General features: G+C 41.9%; 1 protein-coding gene across 2 annotated transcripts in view; it reads right to left on the bottom strand.

The window, feature by feature from the left end:
* Positions 1-24,914, bottom strand: part of PTPN2 (protein tyrosine phosphatase non-receptor type 2) — a 28,602-nt gene extending 3,688 nt beyond the window's left edge. The window contains exons 1-9 of one of the 2 annotated variants that reach the window (XM_079982970.1): positions 24,618-24,914; positions 18,763-18,853; positions 10,443-10,543; positions 8,033-8,131; positions 7,772-7,909; positions 6,957-7,166; positions 4,893-5,054; positions 3,364-3,557; positions 1,093-1,296 (exon numbers count right to left, since the gene is read on the bottom strand). In XM_079982970.1, the coding sequence (XP_079839096.1) occupies positions 1,093-1,296; positions 3,364-3,557; positions 4,893-5,054; positions 6,957-7,166; positions 7,772-7,909; positions 8,033-8,131; positions 10,443-10,543; positions 18,763-18,853; positions 24,618-24,692 (1,274 nt within the window). In that variant the 5' untranslated portion in view covers positions 24,693-24,914. The remainder of the gene's footprint in view (positions 1-1,092; positions 1,297-3,363; positions 3,558-4,892; positions 5,055-6,956; positions 7,167-7,771; positions 7,910-8,032; positions 8,132-10,442; positions 10,544-18,762; positions 18,854-24,617) is intronic. The other variant, XM_079982971.1, reaches the window with a different exon arrangement.
* Positions 24,915-25,238: the final 324 nt, after the last annotated feature.

The following is a 25,238-nucleotide window of genomic DNA, read 5'->3' as shown; positions in this document are numbered from 1 at the left end:
GCCCTCCCTGAAGAAGCAGGTTTCTCCTGGATCCATTTTGGTCACTAAAGACCTAGGTGACTTCAGTGGCTAGGAGTGCCTTTTATCAGCTTTGGCTGGTAAGACATTTATGGCTGTTTCTAGATTGGGATAATCTGACCACTGTCATCAATGAGCTGCTAACCTCCTGACTGGATTACATGACGCTCGCCCGGAAGCTGCAGGAAGTGCAAAATGTGGCAGCTTGACTGCTTTCTGGCGCAGATTATCATAGTCGTGCCACTGCTGAAAATTGCAATGGCTACAAATTAGGTACCAGGCTAAGTTGAAGGCACTGGTACTGGTGTGCAAAGCCCTACACAGTTTGGGTATATAAGGATTTAGACGATCCTTTAGGCATCAGGATGCCTAAAGGATCGTCTAACTCCTTATATACCCAGACAAGAACTGTAAAAGAGCCTGTTGCAGAAACCACCTTTTTCAGGAGGTTTTTTCCATACAATATACGAATTGGGTCTTTAGGATGGTGACACCCTTCGGAATTCCCTATTAGACAGGTGCTATCCTGTCTTTTAGCCCCTACTGAACCCGCCCCCATTCCCCTGGTCTCTTTCAACAAGTGGAGACCCTTTCCCAGTCTGCCTCTGAGTACAGTACTATTTCTTACTATTTTATATATAAAATTGTTTTAAAATGTGGGCAGTTTTATATAAGGAGTTGCATTTGCTATGGAACTATTTTTCTTATTTTACAGTTGTAACTGCTTTGTTTATATTTGCGTATTTTGTTGATGTAACCCACCCCGCTGCGGGGTCTTAAGGTAAAGGGCAGGTAAGAAATCCAATAAATAAATAAATAAAATTTGTGTCAGGTAGCAATTTGGTTCCATAAGTACCTAAAGCAAAGAGTCCAGCCACAGTGACTAGTGATCAGGTTACTTCATGTGTTATGCGTTACAAGATTACTGCATCGATTGCAGTTATATTCTCACTTGTTCTGTCAACTGCAGCAGCAGTCTTGCACCTAGAAATAGTTGCTATGTTCCCCTCAAATCAGTGGGACCGCTTTAAGCTTTATATTACTAGATGCATGATTGCAGAAGCACTCACTTACATGAGAGCACCTTGGAAGTACAATTTCCAGCAAGAATAAACTCCAATGAAAATGGCTGAACCAAACCCAATCTTAGTGAGAATAGGTTTCCAATATAACCACCTTTTCCTTTTTCGTTCAGCCTCACTCAGCTTATGCTTCATCTGCTGCACCATCTGTGCTGTGTTAGCTTTCCTGTCATCTCTTAGCCGTTTCCGAACAGCCCTAGAAAGGAAAACAAAAAATGATCAGGTATAGTCACAGATTTTTAATCCACTTTGATTTAAGAGTGCATGATAGGTAGCAACATTTAAAACACATCAATTAAAAAACCCCAGAAGAAACAGTATTGCTTATGTTTGTTAAATACAAAATTGAACTACGGCAGCTTAAACCTGGCCACAAATATCTAATCCTATTAAGAAGGTATTCTTGGAAGATCATCAGGCTGACAAGCTTCCAAGGGAAGAGTTCTGTAAATGGGCAAGAGGAAACCCATCAAGATGTAGGTACATTACACATGCACACACATACTGAACAAATGTATGATTCCCACCCTCCATTGATACCTGTGTGCATCATTTACAAGTAAAATATATGATTTAATGATGTGGCTCTTTTAAAGGGTGTCCACTGTTGAGGAAGCACTCCAAAAGATAAATGGCCAAGCTTCTGAAGAAACCTCCAAATCTGTCATTTTTAAAAAATAAAAAAGAGCTTATGTCCACTTTTATGCTTCAGCCCCTGAAGGGCTGATCACTGCAGCTGTTGATCTAGTGTATAGATTGAATCCTGTTTCTGGAATTTATCTGGAAATGAAACCCAGTATAGAAAATAGAAAGTGCCCCCAGTGACTGACAGTAAATCATGGGAGGGGAAAAAATCAGCTTATGTATCAAGTTATGCTACAAAGGTGGAAAGGGAGAGGGAGAAAGAGAGAAAATGCATTTTGAACTGTTGAGCTGGGTTTTGATATTCAAGGTAATATACTGCAGTTGCATAAGTACTATGTTCTGCACGTAGATAATATGGATCTAGTATTTCTTCTGCATGCAACGTGATCTCTACCAATTCCTCCTTCCATTTGTGGCTCCCTGTCATAACTTATTCCAAGGGTCCACCAATCATGATGGACAGATTATCAAGACACGGAGGGGATTGCAGAGGGAAAAGGAGACGGGCAGGCCTTCTCCATTAACCTGATATTCAAAGAAGGAATGTTAAGGATGCAAGCCTTTATGCTTTCATACTAATTCACATAGCTGGTGAATAGATGCATTGGGACATGTACATCACTAACACCATGAAACAGGTGATGTCCTATATATATATATATATATATACACACACACACACACACACACACACACACATATATATATATATATATATATATATACACACACACACACACACACACACACACACATATATATATATATATACATATATATACATATATATATATATACATATACATATACACACACACACACACACACACATATATATATATATATATATATATATATATACACCCACTTTCTACACTCCTTGAGGAGGAAGGAATGCGATGTATATATGCATATACTCCATCGCTTAGTGTTCCATCTGCACCAAGCAGAACACAGTCAAGGTACCCTTCTCACTTTTTTCCTTGCTTCTTCTGTACACGTGATCTGGAGCAAGGGCTTAACTTGACAAACACTGTCATGGTTTCAGATTACACTACTACACACATCAGATCATGATTAAGACCTAGAAGTTACTGAATTGAATCCAGAGTTGACTTCTGTTAGGTGAAGTTTGGACCCAGTTCACTGCAATTACTACTGAGCATGTTTGCATCAGCATACAACACAGCAAGTGTTTTAACACTTCCTGAATATTTTCAAAACACTGGAGCTTTAAGGGTTATAAGCTTCCTTTTTAAATAGTAGTTCAAATTCTTTATTATGCCTACGTCTATTATGCCCTTCAATGATATTCCAATGGGTGCACAAACAGAACAGAACAAGTTGAAGATCCTGAAACAACTGCTGGATTTATATAACGAAGTTCTACTAGCTCCATTGTGGTCTCAGTCCATATACATACCACCACATTCAGCTTTCAAACACTTTCCAGAGTTCAGTACAAGAATGTAACATCAAGATTAAGTGATATGAATTACAATCAATAGTATGGATTTTGTAACAAGGGGTACTTTCTTCAAATCCTATGGCATTGGTTTTTAAATATGGCCTTGGCTAGTGGCCTCTTTTCAAGCTATTATATAAAAATGATACTCACGTGTCAGCACTAGGATCTGCAGTATTTTGTATTGAAGAAGACATGTCAGTATTTATAATGTTATCACTTTGCTCCTGGTTTTCTAATCCCACTCTGTTCCCATTGTGCCTCCCTGTAGTTAGTCTGGTTGGGTGTGGAGGGGAGCGTTCAGAACTTGGTGCCTGGTCCTCTTTTGAGAGTTCCTTCCACCGATTCTGAATGGAGGACAGCTTGTTAGAGTTTTGAAGTTTTTTTTTTAACTACCTGAAAAGTCACAGGTACAGTTATTTTCAAAGGGGAGCTACAACATCCTTGGATAAGAACGGCAAGTTGGGTTCAATGGTTCCTTTCCATATGTGAAATACTATGTCATACATACATTTACAGGACTGTTTTAAAGCTTGCACTATAACACTCCACAACAAAAAGAAAACCAAATCCAAAGACACTGTGCTTGAAGAAACACGAAAACTGCTATGAAACATACTTACCGTATTTTTCCGTCTATAAGATGTCCCCATTTTTGGGGACTCAGATTTAAGAAAATTGGGGAAAATGTATCTGTGTATAAGAAGCCTCCTAATTTTTGACATTATTTTAAAGCAAAAAACCTAGTCTTATACATGGAAAGATATGTTATATACCACTGTACAATTTTTTCCTCTAGTGTTTGTGGGATAGTACTAGTGGCCAGTGCTATTTTTCTAGAAAAAGAGGTGCCTGAATTCACCGTGAACTCCTCCCTTGTTCTCTTATAATGGCAGTTGCGCCCACCTAAGAGGTGCCAGAACTGAGCTCTGGTGAGTTCTGGCTGAAAACCCCCCACTGCTAGTGGCTGTCTGTTTCTTGTTCTTTGGATCTAACTTTTAAACACTTGAAAACTTTTCGATTTCACCAGGCCTGTGCAGGCAATTAAAAGTACACCCCAACAATTGTCTACTGATGTCTGCTTTTAATTCCTTTGGTTTTAACTTGGTTTTAACTTTTTATGATTTTACTGCATGGTTTTTATGGTTTTATATTGCTATAAACAACTGTATATTTATAAATAAAATAAAGTAAATCACAAAATAAGTAAAACTTCAGCACATAAGGCTGTTTTACAAAATTGCTATATTCATCAAAACAGTATATAAATTTTACTCAGAACCTTTTTTGGATCTACAGGCCAGATCCTTATCAGGATCAGGCTTATGGGCTAAATTTGACCAATACCACAATGACATCAGGTGCATGATGCTACAAAAACTAAGGTTTCCCCATTCATTTTAGCAGGGGAATCAATGTAATGAGCACATGATTAATCCTGCTGATTTGGTCAATCACCCTTGCTTCCTGCCAGCAACAGGCATCCATCAGTCGATATAGCTTGCGACTGCACCTGACAGGTCTGGGGGAAATGGTCTCATGGGCCAAAACTAGACCACAGGAAGGAAGTTGCCCACAAGTGACATAAACCCTGAACAGCTGGATCTGGCATTATTAATAATTTCATTACAAACTCTTGAGCAAATGATTTAAAAAGCAGTCAATTTATGCTAAATGTTTACCTGTATAGTAGAATCACCCATTATGTATTTTGCTCCTTCTATTACAGCCATGTATGAAAATCTTAGCTGATCTGGAGTCTGAATAAGTCCCATTCGATATTTTCTCATATTCAATAAAACTTGCTTTATGTCTACAGAAAGTGGGTCTTCTCTTTTTTCCATCTGTGTAAGAAAAAATAACAACTCGTTTTAGTGGCACTATGGCAGTTCAGGAACAGGGGAAAGCTGTTTTAAAATAAAATGATTTTCATGCAAGTATTACTGCTCTCTGCAACAAGAGAGAGAAGGGGAGCGCTCCAACTTTGCACCAGCAGATACTAAAGCACATAGCTTTCCTCTCCTATTCCCTGCAGACCCCTAAATTGCACCAGAGGGCCCCTAAAGCCTCCACACCAGATTTCCAAGGCATAAAAATTATCACCCAAAGAGAGTGCACATCTTATCAGAATGCTGATATTTTATAAGACACTTCAGCTCACTCACTGACTTGCCTTTTCATTTGAAGATAAAAAACAGAAGTATTATCAAAGGAAACAGAAAGCTGAAGTTTAGTATATGATACATATACAGTGGTGCCTCGGGTTACATACGCTTCAGGTTACAGACTCCACTAACCCAGAAATATTACCTCGGGTTAAGAACTTTGCTTCAGCAGCAGCAGGAGGCCCCATTAGCTAAAGTGGTGCTTCAGGTTAAGAACAGTTTCAGGTTAAGAACAGACCTCCAGAATGAATTAAGTTTTTAACCCGAGGTACCACTGTATTCAAACAGCTCCTGATGCAACAATTTGAAAAACGTTTGATATCTCTCTCCCTACCCCCTTGAAATGTAACACGTTGTTTGCTTGACAACAGTAGCCTGTGCAGAAAGAGAAAATATTGAACATGTGAGTTCTGCCCTTACTGTCTTAACATGCCTAAATTTGTCAAGAGGCTAGGCACAAGGGTATATAAAAATTACAGTACAGTGGTACCCTGGTTATGTACTTAATTCGTTCTGGAGGTCTGTTCTTAACCTGAAACTGTTCTTAACCTGAAGCACCACTTTAGCTAATGGGGCCTCCCGCTGCTGCAGCGCGATTTCTGTTCTCATCCTGAAACAAAGTTCTTAACCCGAGGTACTATTTCTGGGTTAGCAGAGTCTGTAACCTGAAGCATATGTAACCTGAAGCGTATATAACCCGAGGTACCACTGTAATGCATACTGTAGGTCTTACTCCCACCTCAACTGCATCCCTGACCACAGTTCTTCTTACTTTTTGTCATGGAAATCAGAGGAAGACTTAAACCTGTTTAAGACATTACATTCTGTCTAAACCATGGCTTGCTGGAATGAGAACAAGCAAATAACTTCCTCTCTCCTTGTGCATCCAGCTTCATTTGTTAAACCAGCTTCTTTAATGTCTTAACTGGGAAATCAGAGTTTGAGTGATCTCTGCAAATCACATTCAAATTAGTTTTCAGTCCTGCTTTCTAAAGACTGCTCAAACCAGGACTACCAACCACAAGACCACTCAGTTCATACATCACAAGAAAGTAATTTAACAAACCAGATGTATTTATTTTGCTCGTTCAAAGATGTTTGGTCTAAATCAGGGGTTGTCAACCTGGTCCCTACCGCCCACTAGTGGGCATTTCAGGATTCTAGGTGGGCGGTAGATGCCCACTAATGCATCTTTCTGGATGGTAAAATTTCCTTACCACCCACCCGTGCTCGATGGAAGGAGGATTCAGCTTGTGCCGTAGAACCCCCTACTGCCCACCTAGAATCCTGAAACGCCCACTAGTGGGTAGGGGGTTCTACGGCACAAGCTGAATCCTCCTTCCATCGAGCACTGGTGGGCGGTAAGGAAATTTTACCATCAAGAAAGATGCATTAGTGGGTGGTGGGTATCAAAAGGTTGACTACCCCTGGTCTAAATTGTCAGAGCAAACACTATTTTTCATTTAATGGCAGAATTCAGTTTTTCAATTGTTATTCAGGCATTGTAAATTAGGATTTTTTCCATGCCACCACAAAGAAACTGAGCAGCAGTTCTTAGAGGAACATTTAAGACAAACTTACCAAGATAAGGCATGTGTCTACCAATGAAAATGTACCAGAGCGCCCAATTCCAGCACTACAGTGAATGACTGCTGGCCCATGTTCAGGACTCAGGGATCCAGACTCTCTGACTTTAAACAAGAAGTTGAGGAATGAAGCTGGGGATTCAGGAACTCCAAAGTCTGGCCATGTAGTATAATGAAAATGGAATATCATCCTGGTCTCATGAGTCTAATAAAAAGAAATGGGTTTAAGAGCAACTTATTGAAATAAATTTGTTTTGCATCCAGGCAAAACAGCATGCAGTAAGATGGCTGATCCAAATGTAACAATTCATAATTATGAAAATAATTCCAAAGCTTTCAGGAAGAGTGTGTGTGTGTGTGTGTGTGTGTGTGTGTGTGTGTGTATTGGCACAACAAAGAGAATGGTTCCTGTTCAATGCAAAAGTTTGCTCTCTATCAGCTGTTGTTTGAATATCATGTTTCATTAAAAGGCAAACATTTATTTATTTATTTATTTTTATTCTGTGTACACTTAAGATATACTCTCATTCTGAAATTCATATAATGTCTCGCTCTCAAAATGAACTCTTCCCCAACCCTGAAGGCCAAGGCTGCTGAAGTCAAGTATATTGAGTAGCAAATGGCAGTTAAGTGTGAACAGGGCTTAAGCCTGTGCCTAGCTGCTAATTGTTATAATCAGCAGTTCTCTGTGCACCAAGGGACAAACATGCTCCTGCACCTGCAGATAACTTGTCACATGAAATATGCCATGGCAACAATGACATATACTTTTCACAAGGGTTTTGGAGACAGGTTTTGATGAAAACTTACATCGAGGTTTTCTAGTTGAAGTTGGCGTACTGTATAGTAGGATTTGACATCTTCAGATTTTAACCTGACACAAAATCCTGTTTCTTCAAACATCATTTGTTCCTCCTCTCTTGTTGGCCAGTACTGTGCACATTTCACCTAAGTTATAAGATTAAAAAAATCCACATAATAGAGCGCAAGTAGAAAATAAACCATATAACACTTCACTAATTGCATGTTCATCTCAATAAAACCAATTTTAATGCAGTTATGGCAACTCACCGAATCTTTCTCAACAATTCTGTTTAGCATGACAACAGCTTTGGTCTTTTGTTGCCATACCATTAGCCAGAAATGGCAACATGTATTAGGAAGTGGACCCTGTAAAAGTAAGGGAAAGGAGGCATTCAGTCAGCTGTCTAACATAACTCAGAACCTAAATCTTGGAAGCAAAGTTGACTATCACCCAATAATCTAGTTGTAAATTAAAAACACAGGAAGCTGCCTTATAGTAAGCCAGACCACTAGTCCACATTGTCTACACTGACTAGCAGCAAGGGGTTCCTATAAGGGTCATTCCCAGATTTACCAAAAGATCCTGGGGCTTGAACCTATAATCTTCTGTAGGTGTTCTACTACTCAACGACAGTCCCTTCCATTAACATGGTTTAGTGGTCAGACGTGCACCTCATTTTTGGAAATATGAATAGGTCTAGCCCTAGTCTTTCAAAGGATGTTGTAAGAATCGCTGGCCCACAAGCCTACTAAACCTTGTGGCTATGTTCTCATGTTCTTATGTTCTATGTCCACTGTCAAAGGCAGTATTCTTCTGAATTCCAGCTGCTGGAAACCACAGGAATGGACAAGTGCTCTTGTGCTCAGGTCCTGCTTGCAGGTTTCCTACAGACATTTATTTGGCCACAGTGAGAACAGGATGCTGGACTAGATGACAAGCTGGCCTGATCCAGCAGATTCTTCTTATTAGTCAATCAATCTGTCCACATCTACGTGGATTTTAAAATACTTTTCAAAATCCAAGTAGATATTCAGATCTCAGTTGCTTAAAACAAAAAATAAACAGCTGCTTTGGGCATGCTTGTGTGGCATTTTTCAAAAAGGCAATCATGACCTCTCTCCTCCGCCAAAAAGAGGAAACAACTGACATCTTTAGGGTAAATAACACACCGGAAAGCAGCTGGCTTGTTTCAGTAACAGTTTTCATGTTCAATTTGGCCAGACACATTTTCCAAAAAGCCTAAATTGAGGTCTATTTAACTGTTAACAGCAGCACTTTGCCCATAATGGCTTACTAGTGTTCTTCCAGCAAAGTCTGTTCTCTTCGACATGCCTCAGTCACAGAACATATAAGATAACAAAAGAAACTATGTAAGATTCCTTTTCAATAGCCAACATTACTGAGTTGTTGTACTTAACTGGATCTCCATTAGGTGGGTAAGACAGAACAAAGGTCTTTCATGAAATAAAAAAGCTACTGTGACACTTTATTCCCACATAAACACTGCAGGGCCAATGTTCCAAGCAGGGATTTGAGTTGAAAACTTGCTTCAAATCTGAAGTTCCAGGTTGGAGTTTCCTTTCATAAGATTTTTTTTTTATTTGCCTCAGGCATGGAGCAGTATTTGCCTCAGGCAAGGTTATTTCCACATCACCTATCTTGTTCTAAGCCTTACGATGATAGCAGTAATCCCATTTGGATTCCCACACAGAGGTTGGGCTGTGAGTACCTGTCCCCACTATTCAGCTATCAGCAAAAGCCAAGTGCATTGCCTTGCCTTTGCTGCAAAAGAACAGCTTCACTTTACCAAGTTCACCATGAGGTTAGACATCCAAGGAAAGCACAATCTCTCTACACCAGTGGTTTTCAACCAGTGTGCCATGGCACCCTGGGGGGCCTTGAATGGTGGTCAGGGGTGCTGCGGGCAACACTGGCCTCCTGTGTCTCTGCCTCCCAAAGGCTTGCACAGCTGTTTGTTGCAGCAGCCCTGGCCACAAGCACCTCAAGTGAACAGTGCCTCTGGGGTTGGCCAGGAGGTGTTTCCCAGGCCCCTGGGGGGCAGTGTGAGGAGGCACCTCTCTTTGGGGCAGGGGTGGCAGCTCAGAGACCAGGGGCGGCAGCTGTGGCTGCCCAGAGCACTCCCAAGGAGAGGGGAGAGAAGATGAGGCTGAGGGAACACTCCACAAGGAAAGGTGTACTGACAAAGTGTGAGAGGTTGCCAGCTCTGCAGGGAAGGGGTGACATAGCTGGGCTCCTGAGTTCCACAGGGATGCCACAGAAAGAATGTAGCTGGTCAAGGGAGCTGTGGACTCATAAAGGTTGAAAACCTGCCCTACAGCATTTTACTGTGACATGGATGCAACTGTGATTGTGGCCTGGTTTACCAAATCAGGACTGAACATTAGATATGAGCACTCTCCTTTCCTATTGCATGCTGGCTTGAGCACAAATACCCTAACATGCATTAAGCCAGAGTTTCTTGTTATATCCAAACTGGGGAAACTCTGACTTAACGTTTGCTAACAAACCAAGAGAACAAGCCAGTGTGTGGCAGGAAGTAGGGTGGGATGGAGCAAAGGAGAAGCACTTAAACCTGGAATAATCATCTGAAGAGCCAGCCCCTAATTAGAATTAAGTCACTAAGCATATAACACCTAAAAGTTGAATACTACTCACCTGCGTTAATATATAATTTCTCTGAGCTTCTTCATTAACCACCAAGCTTGCATTGATGTAATCATTGTCCGTATTCTGGAGTATTACACGACTGTGATCATCTTGAAATAAATATAATTAGTAGAGTATTAAGTATCAAGTATTAAGATTTTTATGGATAACTTTGCTCAGTGCACTAAACTTAAAGCCAAGATATTGTGGTACAAACTATAGATAGGTAGCCGTGTTGGTCTGCCATAGTCAAAACAAAATAAAAAAAATCCTTCCAGTAGCACCTTAAAGACCAACTAAGTTAGTTCTTGGTATGAGCTTTCGTGTGCATGCACACTTCTTCAGATACACTGAAACAGAAGTCACCAGGCCCTTCTATATAGTGAGAAGGTAGGGAGGGGTATTACTCAGATAGGTTGCAGTCGTTAAGAGTCGTCAACAGGCTCATCACAGCTATCTGCCAATCACCCAATCCCACCACCCTTCTGAGTAATACCCCTCCCCACCTTCTCACTATATAGAAGGGTCTGGTGACTTCTGTTTCAGTGTATCTGAAGAAGTGTGCATGCACATGAAAGCTCATACCAAGAACTAACTTAGTTGGTCTTTAAGGTGCTACTGGAAGGAATTTTTTTATTTGGTACAAACTATGTTATTTAAACTATTTATGATCTACTCTTAAACATTCTGTATATAGCTCTCTCTACATATATTGTGACTAAATAGTCTAATACACTATCATACACTTTTTCACACCCCACTTCCCAAAGCAAATTGGAAACAAATTAAGGATATGCATTTGGGTTGGGGAAGAAATACTAGGAAGCAGAAACTTCAATTGAAGAAGTCTTATAAGACAAGCATCAGTTGAAGAGCAATAGATTTTCGATCCTCATACTAAGCATTTTCAAAACATCAATTATTTAATGTTCTAGCTAAACCGCCTTTAGCCAGAAAAGATTTATTGGAGTTGGCTCTTTTTTAATCTTCTTACTGGCCATTCTCTATACCAGGGGTGTGTAACCTTCTTGGCTCCAAGGGCCAGATCCTTAACAGGATCCATATCAGGATCTGCCTCATAGGCCAAATCTGACAGGTGCTGATGTTAAGGAGGGAGGCTCGCAAAGGCATTTGTAAGCACCCTCCCCTTTAAGAGCAAAACTTGTGCACTTTTTGTGCAAGTGGCGGTAGCAGCAGAAGTCTGGTGGGGAAGAAGTGTTTCCCTGCTGTTGCTCGCCTGCAGATGCACAGGAGAACTTTTGAGAAGGCTTCACATCCTGCTGCCATTGTTGAGCAATCCTGTTCCCTGCTGTAAAGAGGGCACACAGCCAATGCAAGATTAAATGCTGTCCTCCTGCACATCAGCTGACATTCCCAGTGACATCAGCTGTGGGTGACTGTGGAAGGGTTGCCATACGTCCAGATTTTCCCAGAGACATCTTCCTTTTCAGACTTAAAAATTCTGTCTGGGTGGATTTGTCCAATTTGCCAAAATGTCTGGGGTTTTTTGTTCGGTCTGCTCCCCGCCCCATCCTGCCTCCGTGCAATGTGAGGCGGTGAAGCTCCCACTTTGTCTGGCCTGCCTGCCTTGCGTCTCTCTCTGACTCCACATCTCCTGCTTCCTAGCACTTTCCTCCACCCTGTCTCCTCTGCTGGAGCCTCTTGCTGGGCAGCTGGGGCTGGGCTGGGCAGGGTACAGACTCAGCGAAGGGGAGCGAAGCAAGGCAAGGCCCAGGACTGAGGCAGTGGCTCCCTCTGGACTGGACTCCTGATTTCCCCTCTCCTACTCCCAATGGGCAGGAGAATAGGAGAGGTCACGGAGAAAGGCCTCTTGCCCCGGGATGGAGACCAACCCGCCCAATGGCCCAGAGGAACAATGTGGCAGGACAGGCACCGTGGGAGCCTCTCCCTTGTGCTGAGTGGCCCGAGCTGCCGCTACTGCCACCTCTGCAAAAGAGAGGTCGAGAGGAATCAGAAGGGCAGAGGAAGCCACATGGAGGCGTGCTACCAGGAATAGACTCAAGCCTGGGACCAACTGGCTGAGGAGGAACACGTGAGCCCCTGGGGGACTGTGTGGCAAGGCGCACTTGGTGGTGAGGCAGACGCTGTGGAGGCCCTTCTCCTGCCAGCAGAGGGGTGCTGGTGGCGGGTGTGGGCTTCACAAGGGATAAGCAGAGGAGGGCGGAAAACAGCAGTGACCCATCAGGAAACCCAAAATGATAGCAACTTCCCCCTGAGGACACCTGCCCACCCTGACTCTGCAGCCCCATGTGCTACCAGGCCACCTCCAGTTTAGTGTGCTCCATGTTAAGAGAAAGACTTAAAATTTTTGTTCTCCCCCATTATATATTTTTTTCTCTCCTCCTTCCTTCTTCTTTCGCTTTTTTAAAGGGAATTTCCCCCCCTCTCTCACACACATTTCAATTTTTTTTTATTACCCCTCTTTTATTTTTGCTTTGTTATCATTTTATTTTATCTAAATTCTGGCCCCTCTCTCCCTCCCAGTCAATTTGAGGAGGTGGGAGAGAGATGCATTAACTCTCAGCTGAGTATACCAGGACTCAAGAGCTAGTGAGAACCTCACACCAGCTGGTGAAATTCTGTCAATTTTTGGTTTATTCCTTCAAATCTTAATTTACACCTCCATTTTGATTTTGCATTTTTAACCCAAAGAAAGACAGGGGGAAATCTTTACATTTTGATTTTTAAACTTCACCTCCCATTTTAAACTTGATTCCTTGTCTTGAAAGCTGACTTTTATCCCCCAAACCCCTACTCCTACTCTTTACCCTCATTCAATCATTTAATCCTCCCCTTCCTTTTCTTTTAATCTTCCCTTTCATTCTATTATTTCTTCTACACCCACATCCATGCACCCGCCCCCCATATATGAGTGCATATACATGCACAAATACAGACACATACTAGGGTTGCCCTATGTGGGGTTAAAAGTCCAATCCATAGTTAAATGTAGAAGTTGGAAAATATGTGTCCTCTTTTTTGCTCTTCAAAATATGACAACCCTAGGTTTGAGAAAGGTGCCCTCAGAGGCCAAATTAGACACTCTGGAGGCCAAGACTGGTGTGGCAGCCAGAGGTTTCCAGTCTTGCTCTCTAGACCATGAAGCACTCTAAACATGGGTAGGACACCTTGCATCCACCTGGGCATAAAAACTCTGACTAGTAAGTATTTTACTGAAGTTACTGCCGGATTGCTTCAGGACATCACCACTTCAGGAAACAATTCCATTACCAGATTATCTATCATATGTAGTTTAGATATTTTTACACCTACACCTGCACCCATTCGGCATATACAATAGGTGTCAGATTCTTCAGGGGTGAAGAATCCTGGCATTCTCTATGGGTAGCATTTAAACCTTTAGTTGTAATATTAATACAGCTGTACTTGAATAAGTGTTTCACTCAATATCTCAGTAATTTATATAATATGGACCAGCATTATAATCTTTAAATCACAGATCGGAGGTAAGGAGGATATAGCATTGGCCTATTTAAGGCCTCCAATTCTAACCAGACTTCCTAACATATGCCTGAAGCCATGTCACTGCACCAGCTCTCCTCTTAAATGTTTGTAATTAGAATTTCCCTCAAGACTGGGCTTCTCACAATTCCCACCAACACATATCTTGCCCATGGCAATCATCTGTAATAATGTTTCTTCATCATTTCTAGGTGAAAGGCTAGGGTTTGCAAACTGCATACACGGTGTTACACTGAGATGGAAAGCGAACACAAATATTCTATTATGCTTGATGAAGATCTGGGGCTACAAGCCAATAAACTGTGTATGGCGCAACTTACTGTTTTGCGATCAGTAGCTGAATAACAGATGCAACCCACTTTTCAATCTGCACAATGGCTTGCCTTGCTGCATGTTGGAGATGAAGAAGCAAATATGCAGATAGTGTCCTGGCTGTGCACACCTTTATGTGTGTAGACATCTAATTTAAATTACAGCCAGGGTTTGTACACTCATGGAGCACCTAGAGATATATGATCGATACTGAAAGTATAGGGGTTGGGGAGGGATCTCTGACACCATCTAGAGACACAACCAAAATATGTGTGACTGGAAATTAAGAATGAAGACCTACAACCTTGAGTCCCTGTCAGACTGAAAGTAAATCTAATTGCACAATAAAGAAGCAAGCACAAACCAACACCATGCAAGAAGACTGTAGAGGAAAATTTACTTCAAGTGTACAAAAGTTTTTACAATATATGACTTTTCAAAATGAATGAAACAAGCATGTTTTTCCAAGCCTTAAAAAGTCAACGAAAACTTGGACTCAGAGATAGATGCTGTTTTCCAGAAAATATGATACCAAGCGCAATCACTTTTGGTTCACATATTTTCCAGAGAGGATTTAAAATCTACAGAGTCTGAACCAATCTATCTATCTATACTATACAAATGCTTCAAATATTGTTTCCTTGAAGGGGAACTGTTTACCTTGCTTGGAAATGAAAGCGTTAAGTTTCTTTTTTCATTATCAATTTATTGGAACTCAAATGTTTCTGCTGGACAGAAACCAAAACCTTTGTAAATACTACATACCATTTGCCAACAGGAAAAACTTAAGATCTTGTTATAGTAAATCACACATACTGGTGCTAGTGTTCTCGGAAAGATGATGTCAGCAAGTACTATTTTAACCACTGAATCACCAAGCTGTGCTGCTGAATTTCAAACAGAGGACAACAGTCTTACCCCACTTCTGTGCTTCAGTCCATCAATGACAAAAAGCAAGCATTTGGTCTAGTTTTTCAAATTATTATTCAGCTCTAATTTCATCAAAAAGAGCAAAATGGCTCTATGCAGATTATGAAGGGATAAATGGACTCTGAGCTTGTTGAACAACCCACATCTCTGCAGTGTATACTTGTAGAGACTGCAGATTTACTTACTTTAAGTATACCACTGAATAAGAAGACACTGCTACATTTCTGGGAAATGCTAGTGAGGAGGGGGTGTTGTATGACTCTGGTCAGAGGTGCCTCTGTTCAGTGTCACCCAACTGAAGGACAAGGTAGGTCTGAGGAGAGGCCACAGGCCAGATAAAAAGATTCTGCAGGCTGGATCCAGCCCACTTTTAACTGTTACCCACCCCTGCCTTGAGACAAAAGTAGAGGGCTTTTTAAAAGTCTGCCTCTTAGTGGATAGAGTAGAGAGTATCCCAGTATTCTGGACCACTGGTGGTGACAAATATGGAAAATTAAGACTTATTCAAATTTTCAACATGCCCTTCTGAATGTGATTAAAATAAAGTACAGTACTGAATATACCAGCTCATAATCTGGCAGACAAGAACTCCAGTCAATAAGCCATTTATCTTGGAAGAGTCCCACAGACATCAACAGGATTTTTAAAAGACTTTTCAGGCATGTTTATATAAGCCTAGTTTGCTGGAAATGCTCAAGACAGAAATTACTCTACTGCCAGCAAAGTAATTCCTGGAGGTCACTGTGACCTGGAATCTTCACTTTTCCATAGCAGTTCAGTAATCCAGCAAAAGTTGACAATAATTCTACCTTGCTTCTTATAAAGCACTCATTTAATCTTTTAAATTGACAATTGCCATGGAACTGAATAACAATCAAAACAACACAGACTGTATGGAATTCATACAAATTACCACTTCTGCAAAACCAACGTTTAAAAAGAATCTACATTAAATATATTTAATTTGACAAAATTTGCTAGTTTATGGGAGTAGAATCTTGAAACAAACAATGTTCCCATTCTGACTGTCTGAATATGCTTATCACAATAAATTTGCAGTTGCTCAGCTTTTCTCTTCCAAATACGGTACTGTCTACAGCCTGATGGTTAACTGAGTGACATGGAATTGTCCCAAACCGCCACTTCCGGGTTAGCGCGATCTGGTTAATGGCGGATTCCCTCCGAGCTCCGGAGGGAATCGGCTCCGCTGGAGAAGGGTTCTACCGCGACGGCGACGCGGGGACCCTCAGAAACCGCAGGCGCGGAAGCCTGCGGACTTGGTGACTCGGCGGGCACCTAAAGCGCCCCCCCAACCCACGAAGAGCCTTTTTAAAGGCTGCGGAGAGGGTACGGGGAGCGGCGTGGTGCTGTGAGTGGACCGCTACTGCAGTGGAGCGAAGCCGCGAGCCATGGCCGGAGACCGCTGACTTTCTTCCCTGAAATTTGGACTTTAATTAATCCGTGAGTAGAATGGAATTTGGACTTTAAAATTTCTATCCTTAAATTCGGTACAATCGGGGGATGTGCTAAAGGGAAGTCCGCACCCCCCTGCTTACAGAAGATTTAAAGCGAGGATCGGAGAACTAAGGTGGAGAGTTTTTTCTTTTTGGTGTTCTTTAAAAGATAATATTTTCATGAATTTGTCACAAGAAGATTTGTGCTGGAGAGTAAGACTGGAATTTTAGAAGTTTTTGTTTAAACCCCCCCCCAGACCCGGGAGTGTCCTGTATGTGAGCTGGAGAAAAAGGAACAAGGAGTTTGACAGCTGTCAAAGGAGCTGTCAAACGGGCAGTGAAAGTTAAAAATCTTATTATTTAACACCTTTCTGGACTAAATTTGTTATATTTGAATTAAAATGGTTGGGAACAAAGCAGTGAAATAACAAAGTAACGGACTGTTGGGAAAAGACTATTAAGTAACCAGAATCCCCCTAGGGGAAACATTGAAACACTACAATGGGTGCAGATGGAAAATTACAGGCAGAAATAGAAAGAATGTTTTTTCTTGTGGGAAAGTTGCAGGAGCAGACTACGGCTATGAGTAAACAACTTATAACCTTGAACTCTAAAATAATTGACTCTGCTGAATGCACAATGGACTTGACCGGGAAAAAATCTGCAGCTGAATTAGAAGAGATAACTTCGGAACAGGAGGAGAGGGAACAAGGGCCAGTACAGATGGAGAGTACCAACCACAAGCCTACATTGTCAAAACACAAAGAAGAAGACCTTTGGATTACAAACTTGCGAGAGATGCGAAAGAGGAGGGAGGAAGCCCCTGGAACACTTGGAATATTTGAATTTAAAAGAAATAAGAAATATGATTGGGGCTTCCTCTTTGAGCATGGATTGGCTGACCTTTCGCAGCAGCTGGTGTCAAGTACTTTGGATGGAAGAAAATCTGATGAAACTGAGCTAGAACTCCTTCGAGACCTGAGGACCAACAAAGAGGGCTACCAACAAAATCGGCAGAGAGAGACTGACAGAGATTTAAAGGCCTCAGATGTGAGGAATCCAGGCTAAAGACTGTTTTTGTGGACATGGGGACATTGGGAAGGGACAGAAACCGGGGCGGGGGGGGAGGAAGAATTTTTAAAAATATGTTTATGACCTTTGTGTTTGATTATTATGACCTATTTTTAAGATAAAAGGGAAATTCGTGGAAGGAATTCGAGTCGACCTTAGAAAAGGATTTAATGTTTATAAGGAAACTGGATAAGTAAAATTTGGCCAAGTAATAAAAATTAAGTATTTCTTTAAAAATATATATATATATAATAATAATATGTAGAGGATGAGAGATATGAACTTGCTGAGCTAATTTAATTGAATTAGGATGTATGAAGGGGGGGTGGGGGGAGGTCAAGAACTGGGGTTAGGAAAGTAAGGATATGAAATTTTATATGTGTTGTCTTTGTCCGTGTGTGTGTGTCTGTGTTTATAAAATGTGAAAACCCAATAAAAATCTTATAAAAAAAAAAAAAAAGGAATTGTCCCAAACCATGTCTGGTACATATTTACCACAAGTAGTATTCCTTCTGAAAGATACCAGAACTGTCACATCTTTTATTTCAACAGCATAACAAAGTCGAGTTCAGATGACCTATCTTTATCTGAAACCGCATAAGAGAAAAATGAAGGAGCTTCTTAAGTGACACATACTTACTGCAACATCAGTCTTAACAATTTTTTAGAAGTCTAGATAATAATGATTATCCAGGGTTCCTGAAGGCACAGCAACCTTGCAGAAGTTGTGCATATGTAGTTCTGGGTAGCCAGTTCTGGCACCTGACTAGAGGACTGCCTGGGAGGCCTCTATACACTACTTTGAGTTCCACAGAAGAAAAGTGAGATATAAATATAATGCTGCATGAATAGAAGGCTTCTATAGAAGTCTCTCTATATAAAGTACAATAATTTCTACATGACTTCATTGATTGTATGCACTTTCATCTCAATGACTGCAGTGGAGCTTCACATATCAAACTCTACAACACTAGCCCAAAACTATTTAAAGTATTAGCATTGGTAATGTCAAACCTACTTTGTCATGCACTAGATTACAAAAAAAAAAGTTTACTTACATGGGCTAACATCTCTGTACCTATTACGATTTCGATTTTCTGCATACTTTGCAACTCTATGTGAATAATCACTGGACTGGTGCCGAATATCCTGGAAGAAACAAAGATAGTTGATTATGTTATGATTATTTCCTGGCAGTACAAACAAAAGATACTGAAGAAATAAAAACAAATATTATATTTAAAGGCACAGTAGAAATTTATCTTACTCAATTTGCTGTAATCCTTATTTCTTTGTCAACTGAAAATTCAATGACTACTGTGATCACAATTCAACAAGGACAGTATTTTATGCAGTGATTAAAATTATTACAACCCAAGTTTCTAAATTAGTAGACTTCTACAAGTTTCTAAATTAGTAGACTTCTACAAACTTCTAGTCAAATTTAACAGCTGTAAAATAGAGATAGCCTTGGTCTATCTATTAACTGAAAGGAAGTTCTGAAGAGAACCAACCTGGATATGCAGTAACAAGTTTGGGCAATGGTGTTAATCCAAGTCAGTGATCAGATATTTAGAGAACCTCTTACTATAAACTGTAAACTAGCTAACAGAATGCCAGATGCACACTGGGGGTGTCTGAACTGGCTGTTAATACGAAATAAACTAGTTCCATCACCACTCCACACCACAATTGCTCCACTGCTTCAAGACCCTAATGGGGTTTTTAAAAATGGAATATATATATTAATACACACATGGCACTAATTGCATTATAGTGAAAGCATGCATTTATTTGTGTAACAAAATGTTCAGGACTGAGGTTCTAGAATGCCAACATGCTTTCAAAATTTCCATTTATGTAACTTCTGTTGGGAACAATTTGTATCCTGATACTTTAAGGAGTTTAAAAGTAACTTAGTTGGTACAGCTTGATAGTAAGATTTGGAGAAAGAACTTCATGGCCAAGTGCTCTACTACATCCAGTATGACAGCCCCATTATTGTGCTTATGAGGCAAATGTTAAGATATATTTTAATTTATTTTTAAAGTCATTTTTGCAACATTCCTTGCGGACTTAGCATAAGCTTAAACTTGCATCTGAAGCAAAATAAAATAAAACAGAAATCCACCAGGGTGGTATTAAGTACCACTACTGGGATATAGAGCTTACTGAAAACTCAGTTTCTATCAATCAGTGCAGGGGGTGGAACCTGGGGCCCTCTAGATGTTGTTGGACTACAACTCCCATCATTCCAGACTATTAGCCATGTTGGATGGGGCTGATGCAGGTTGGAGTCCAGCAACATCTACAGGACCACAGGTTGACCACCAATGTCCTAGTCACTGACCTAGTTCAGATATAATGTCAAACTATGGTTTAACATTATATCATTGAACTTTAGCCTATGTACATCTTCCTTCCCTGACATAGCAGTGAGGGGATTTTCAATTAACTTCAGTTTATCATTATGCCTGAATCTAAAATTGATTAATTTTAATCATGATTTCAAACTGGCTTGTTTCCCTAAACCAAAGGTAAGACTAACCAGTTTGTCTGGATTTGAAAGTCTGGCCAAACAGCAGTTATTTTAAAATGGCAGTGAATTATTTTAAACACCGCCTTACAGCCACACTGGAAGCAGGGGGGTGGGGGGGACAACGAGCCCAAGGCTTTTTCACTTAAGCTGAACAAGGCTATTAAGTAAGTATTGCAAAATCCTTCATTTAGTCTGAGCTTCAGTAGTGAGCACATCACATAGCAGGAAACAACTCAAGGACCCACAGAGAAAATAGGCAAATTGGATACTAGTTAGGACAAATCTCTCCCTCCTACAGTTAGCTGGCCCAACAAAAGAAAACTGAGTACGCTGCACAGACTCTGCATCTCTCAAGGGGCCAGAGAAGGATGTAGCACAAGAACAACAAAGAAATGGAAATGTTAGTCACATCCTATCCTGGGTACAGAGGGTACAGAGTTATTTAACATGACAGCTAGGTGTATCAACTGTGAGCCACCAGTTTCTTAGTCTGATATCTCACTTTAACCATGGGCTCACTCTGAAGTATTAGCAAAACTACTCTCAGGTTCAGCAGCCTTACCTCTTTTATACAACACTGGTCCACCTTACAATAAGCAAGTAAGGATTACTGAAAATAATCACTTTGAACAATATATTAAAATTTTCCCTCTTTCGACAAAGAAAATACCACCATCAGAAAACAGATCATTGGCCCTTGTGTCAGTGGAAATACACAAGTGTTCACTACCCAGTACAAAACTTACAGAAAAAATAGCCCAAACTCAAAAAATAAATGAAGCCAACCAACAGTCAACATATTCCACACAAAGTTAGGAAAAGAAACAGAGTCCCTAATTCGCAGCTCAGAAAATACTAGGGAAACGCAACCAGCAGACAAGGACAGAAGGGACTTTATAAGCCCATGGCATCGTATCACCAGATCAACCACCACCCTGCAGAGAGGAACCCATTATTCACAAAGTATCCAGCAGCAGTACAGTCATGTGAGAAATTACTGATGGAGTTAACCACACCACTATGCTTAAGCACGTGGCAACACATGCTCTGACAGTGGTTGCAAAAATTAGAAGATACCATCAGTGTGACATGAAGTCTAGGGATTCAAAGGCCCAAAGTAAATGGAAACCAGGAAAGCCACATCACAGGCAAACCCTACTGTGATAACAAGAAATATTGATATTATGAATATATTGGCTACCCACTGCTCTTCTGATGGAGAAATTCACTCAATCACTGAACTGCCTCATGAGGGCAAACAAGTACCACGTTGACCACCTCTTTCTACCTTCAATAACAGGGGTCAGCAACCTAAGGCCCATGGGCCAGAAGCAGCCCGCAGAGGGTTGTTTGACTGGCCCATGGGCCGCCCCTGAACTGAGTTGCCCGCTCGCGCACTGCACTAAACCAGCGCAGCACAGGGACTCACTTCCGCACCATCAGAAATTGTGTCTGCGCAGACACCAACAATCTTATCTGTGCAGACACTCACATGCACATGTGATCCAGCCCACAGAGGGATCTCCAAAGGACCGATCCGGCCCAGGCAAGATAAACCTTGCTGACCCCTGCTCAATAACCTTACTGCTTCCTTGTAACACAGAACTTGAGCTATTGCTCCAAACAGAACAGACACATATAGTTATCCAAGAGATATTTGTGAATTGGTTTCAATCTTATTGATTTGTCATGGGCTCTAATCTAATATACCAATACAAGAAGCAGATTGGAGCAAAGATTCAGGGCAGCATGCAAAAGAACACTAAGGCTGTGATAATTACCTGGGAATAAGGACTTACTTCTGAGGAGACATGACTGACATTCCATGTACTTGCAGCCCATTCCCAAACACTATGTGGATAGCAGCCATCACAAAAGTTAGATAATGCCTCCCAATTGAAGGGCATTTGAAATGAACTCTGCACATGTTTATAGCTAATCCTGTGGCTCGATCAGTCAGTGCATCTGGCTATTAATCAAGGTTGGTGGTTCGATCCCACCCGGGGATGGCTGTGGGAAGGATTCCTGCATTGCAGGGGATTGGACTAGATGACCTGCAGTGTCCCTTCTGGCTCTATAATTCTAATCATCAGTGTAGATGAATAAGGGTCAATAAACAAGAGACAATCCTGACAGGTGGAGGCCCTGAGGGTCTTGGAACTGGTTTGATAATTTATTCTGGGCAGGGTTCCACTCCCATTTAAGATGCTTGTGTGTAGTCTCAGGTACTCTTTGATTCAGAATTGTCGCTTAAGGTTCAGGTAACTTCAGTGGGGCAGCCTTTGACCAGTTCACTGAGAATAGGGCTATCAATGACTAACATCCACAATGACTATGTTCTACTGCCACTGTTGGAAGTAACATTCCTCTGAATACCAGTTGCAGGGAGACTGAACTGGGGAAACTCATGTAGGGAGAGTGCTATTGCACTCAGGTCCTTCCTAAAATATCTGGTTGGCCACTGTGAGAACAGGATGCTGAACCACATAAGCCTTGGCCTGATCCACCTGGACTTTTCTTATATTCTGGTTTATCAGCTACATCTGTTCCTGGACCAGGAAAGCCTGGTGACAGTTGCTCATGCTCTGGTAAATTCTCAGTTGGACTACTGCAATGTTGGGCTGCCCTTGAAGGCAGTCAAGAAACCATAAATAGTTCAGAATGTGGGATTGGAATTATAACCAGTGTATCTAGCTGGAATCACACAGTCACTGACCTGAAAAGCCAATACTTGCTATCTATATGCTTGTGAGCAGAATTAATGGTGCTAGTGCTGATCTGTAAAACCCTAAACAACTTTAAGCTCTAATACCCAAATGAACAGTTCTTTTGTATCAGTCTGCCTATGCTATTAGATCTGAGAGAAAGCCATTCTTGTGACACAGAATAAGGCCTCTTCTGTGGTCGTGGTGCCCCACCTATACTCTCTTCCCTAGAGGCATGACAGGTAAAGTGTTTTTTGACATTTCAGTGTCAGGTGAAAATTCATCTATTTGCACAGCTTTTTGGGGGGAGGGGTTATTATGAATTCTGTCACTGCTGCAAGTGAGGTTCCAGGGTTGTGCCTGCCTGGGCATTTTAAGGATAAGCTATGTTTTATAAGCAGTGATGAATTGGTTTCACTGTAGTGTGGTTTTACAGTTTTATTGTATTGTAACCTGCCGTGAAATATATATGCCAAACAGCTCTCATAGACTTACACAAGTAACAAAGCAACAGTAATGTAATGAGCTTGGGCTTTTAAAACCACCATCACTTTAGGTCACGCTGAATCTAAAGAGACTTAGCATCGTTTTGAGTATTAAGCATGTGTATTCATATGTTTTTTAATGGACTCCACAATGATGATTCAAAAAATTTACATAAGAAACTAAATGGCTCAAGACTGAACCAACACTTATAGGCCACATTCTATCAAGATCCAGACTGAACTCTAAAACCTTTTGTGTGTAAATACAACTAGCTCAAATGAGTCTTTCCCACCTATAAACTTTGGAAAAGTTAAAATTATCTCCAGTTCTCAACTAAGGGCAAGTTCACACATTATGTGCCAACAGACCTGGATTTGCCACCAAGCAAACACACATCAGGGAGCTGCAACAAATTATGGTTCCATGGTACTGTTCCTGTGCTTGTGTCACATTTAGACTTAACTGTAATGTGTTAGGCATTCCCAAGAGTTTCCAGCAGAACCCGGGATTTCCTTTGTTCCTGGCACCATGACACTATGTTTAAACTGTAGCTAGGAAGTTATTAATTCTGCAGGGCGACTGATAGCAGCGCACATACACGTAGAGTGACGTTGTAACACACAACGCGCATTAACGAGGAAGCGTGGCCCCGCTTGGTACAGTAAGGGCAGCTCTTTTCCCTGTACGTCGATAGGACATTTCACTCCGAAGGAATATTCGGCTCAAGTCAACCTACACGACTTGCGACAGCCTGAACGACACAGCTGCGCGCGGAGCAAACACAGAAGTGTGAGACAGGAACCCGGAGAGACGCAGGCTGGAACTTGCGACACTTCGCTTGACGAACTTAACCCTCCCGTCACCACCCGTGCGAAGCAACTTAAACCTACCCCCACCGGAGCATGCGCAGCACTAACCTGCCCAAATGCCCCCTTCTCCTCTTGCCCGACCCCCGAGGCGCATGCGTTTTCCCCTCAGCCCTCTTTTATTATTCCTACTCGCTCACCACCGCCCCTTCTTAAAACTGGAACATGCGCATTACTTCTCCCAACCTCAATGGTTACCTGGGGGAGGGGGGGAAGCTGGCCGTGGCCCGACGACTTCCTGCACCCTCACCACCCGCGTCGGCCCCCAATTCTCTCCCCCCGCTACACGCCGTCCCCTCCTTCCCTCCCTCACTCACCAGGTACCGGGGCTGCCAGCCGTTAGCAGCGTCGATCTCCTGGAACTCCTGTTCTATAGTGGCGGTGACGGACATAATGGCGGCGACAGCCGGAGGAAGGAAGGCCGCTGGGAGCCGACAAGTTCATCACCTACTCCGCGCTACTTGACAGGGCGCGGACGACAACCCGTCCACTTCACCGACCGTGTTACCCTCGACTACCTTCCACACCGCGCACGCAGCCTCAGCGGCTCTTCGGCGGCATTCTCGGCAAGCGCATGCGCGGCAGGCCACCATGACCGCCTGCCCAGAATTGCGGAAGCTCCGCCCATTAGCCGCGAAGGAGGATGGGCGGGGGAGATCACTCCGCTGTTCCCTTTGGGCGGGAAGGGAGTGGATCGAGTTTCGTGAGGGAGCTCGGCAGGTGGAGGAAGTGGGATTATTTTCTTTCCTTGTGTGTTAAGGCGCTGGAGGATTGGGGGAAGCGGGTGCTTCTCAAGATCCCGAGGGAGTTCCCTATGTATACTTGCAAAATGCCCGTCAAGCTGAAGGGGCCTGAAAAAAGCATGTAAAGGACGCGATTGTAAAGGAAGTTTGATACTGTACCTGTCAGTGAGGCCGATTACTCAGTGCCAGGAAAAT

This window comes from Podarcis cretensis, assembly GCF_951804945.1.
Source record: "Podarcis cretensis genome assembly, chromosome: 7".
Taxonomy (NCBI): Eukaryota; Metazoa; Chordata; class Lepidosauria; order Squamata; family Lacertidae; genus Podarcis; species Podarcis cretensis.
Note: the sequence above shows the minus strand (reverse complement) of the source record. Positions and strands in the feature narration are given on the sequence as shown.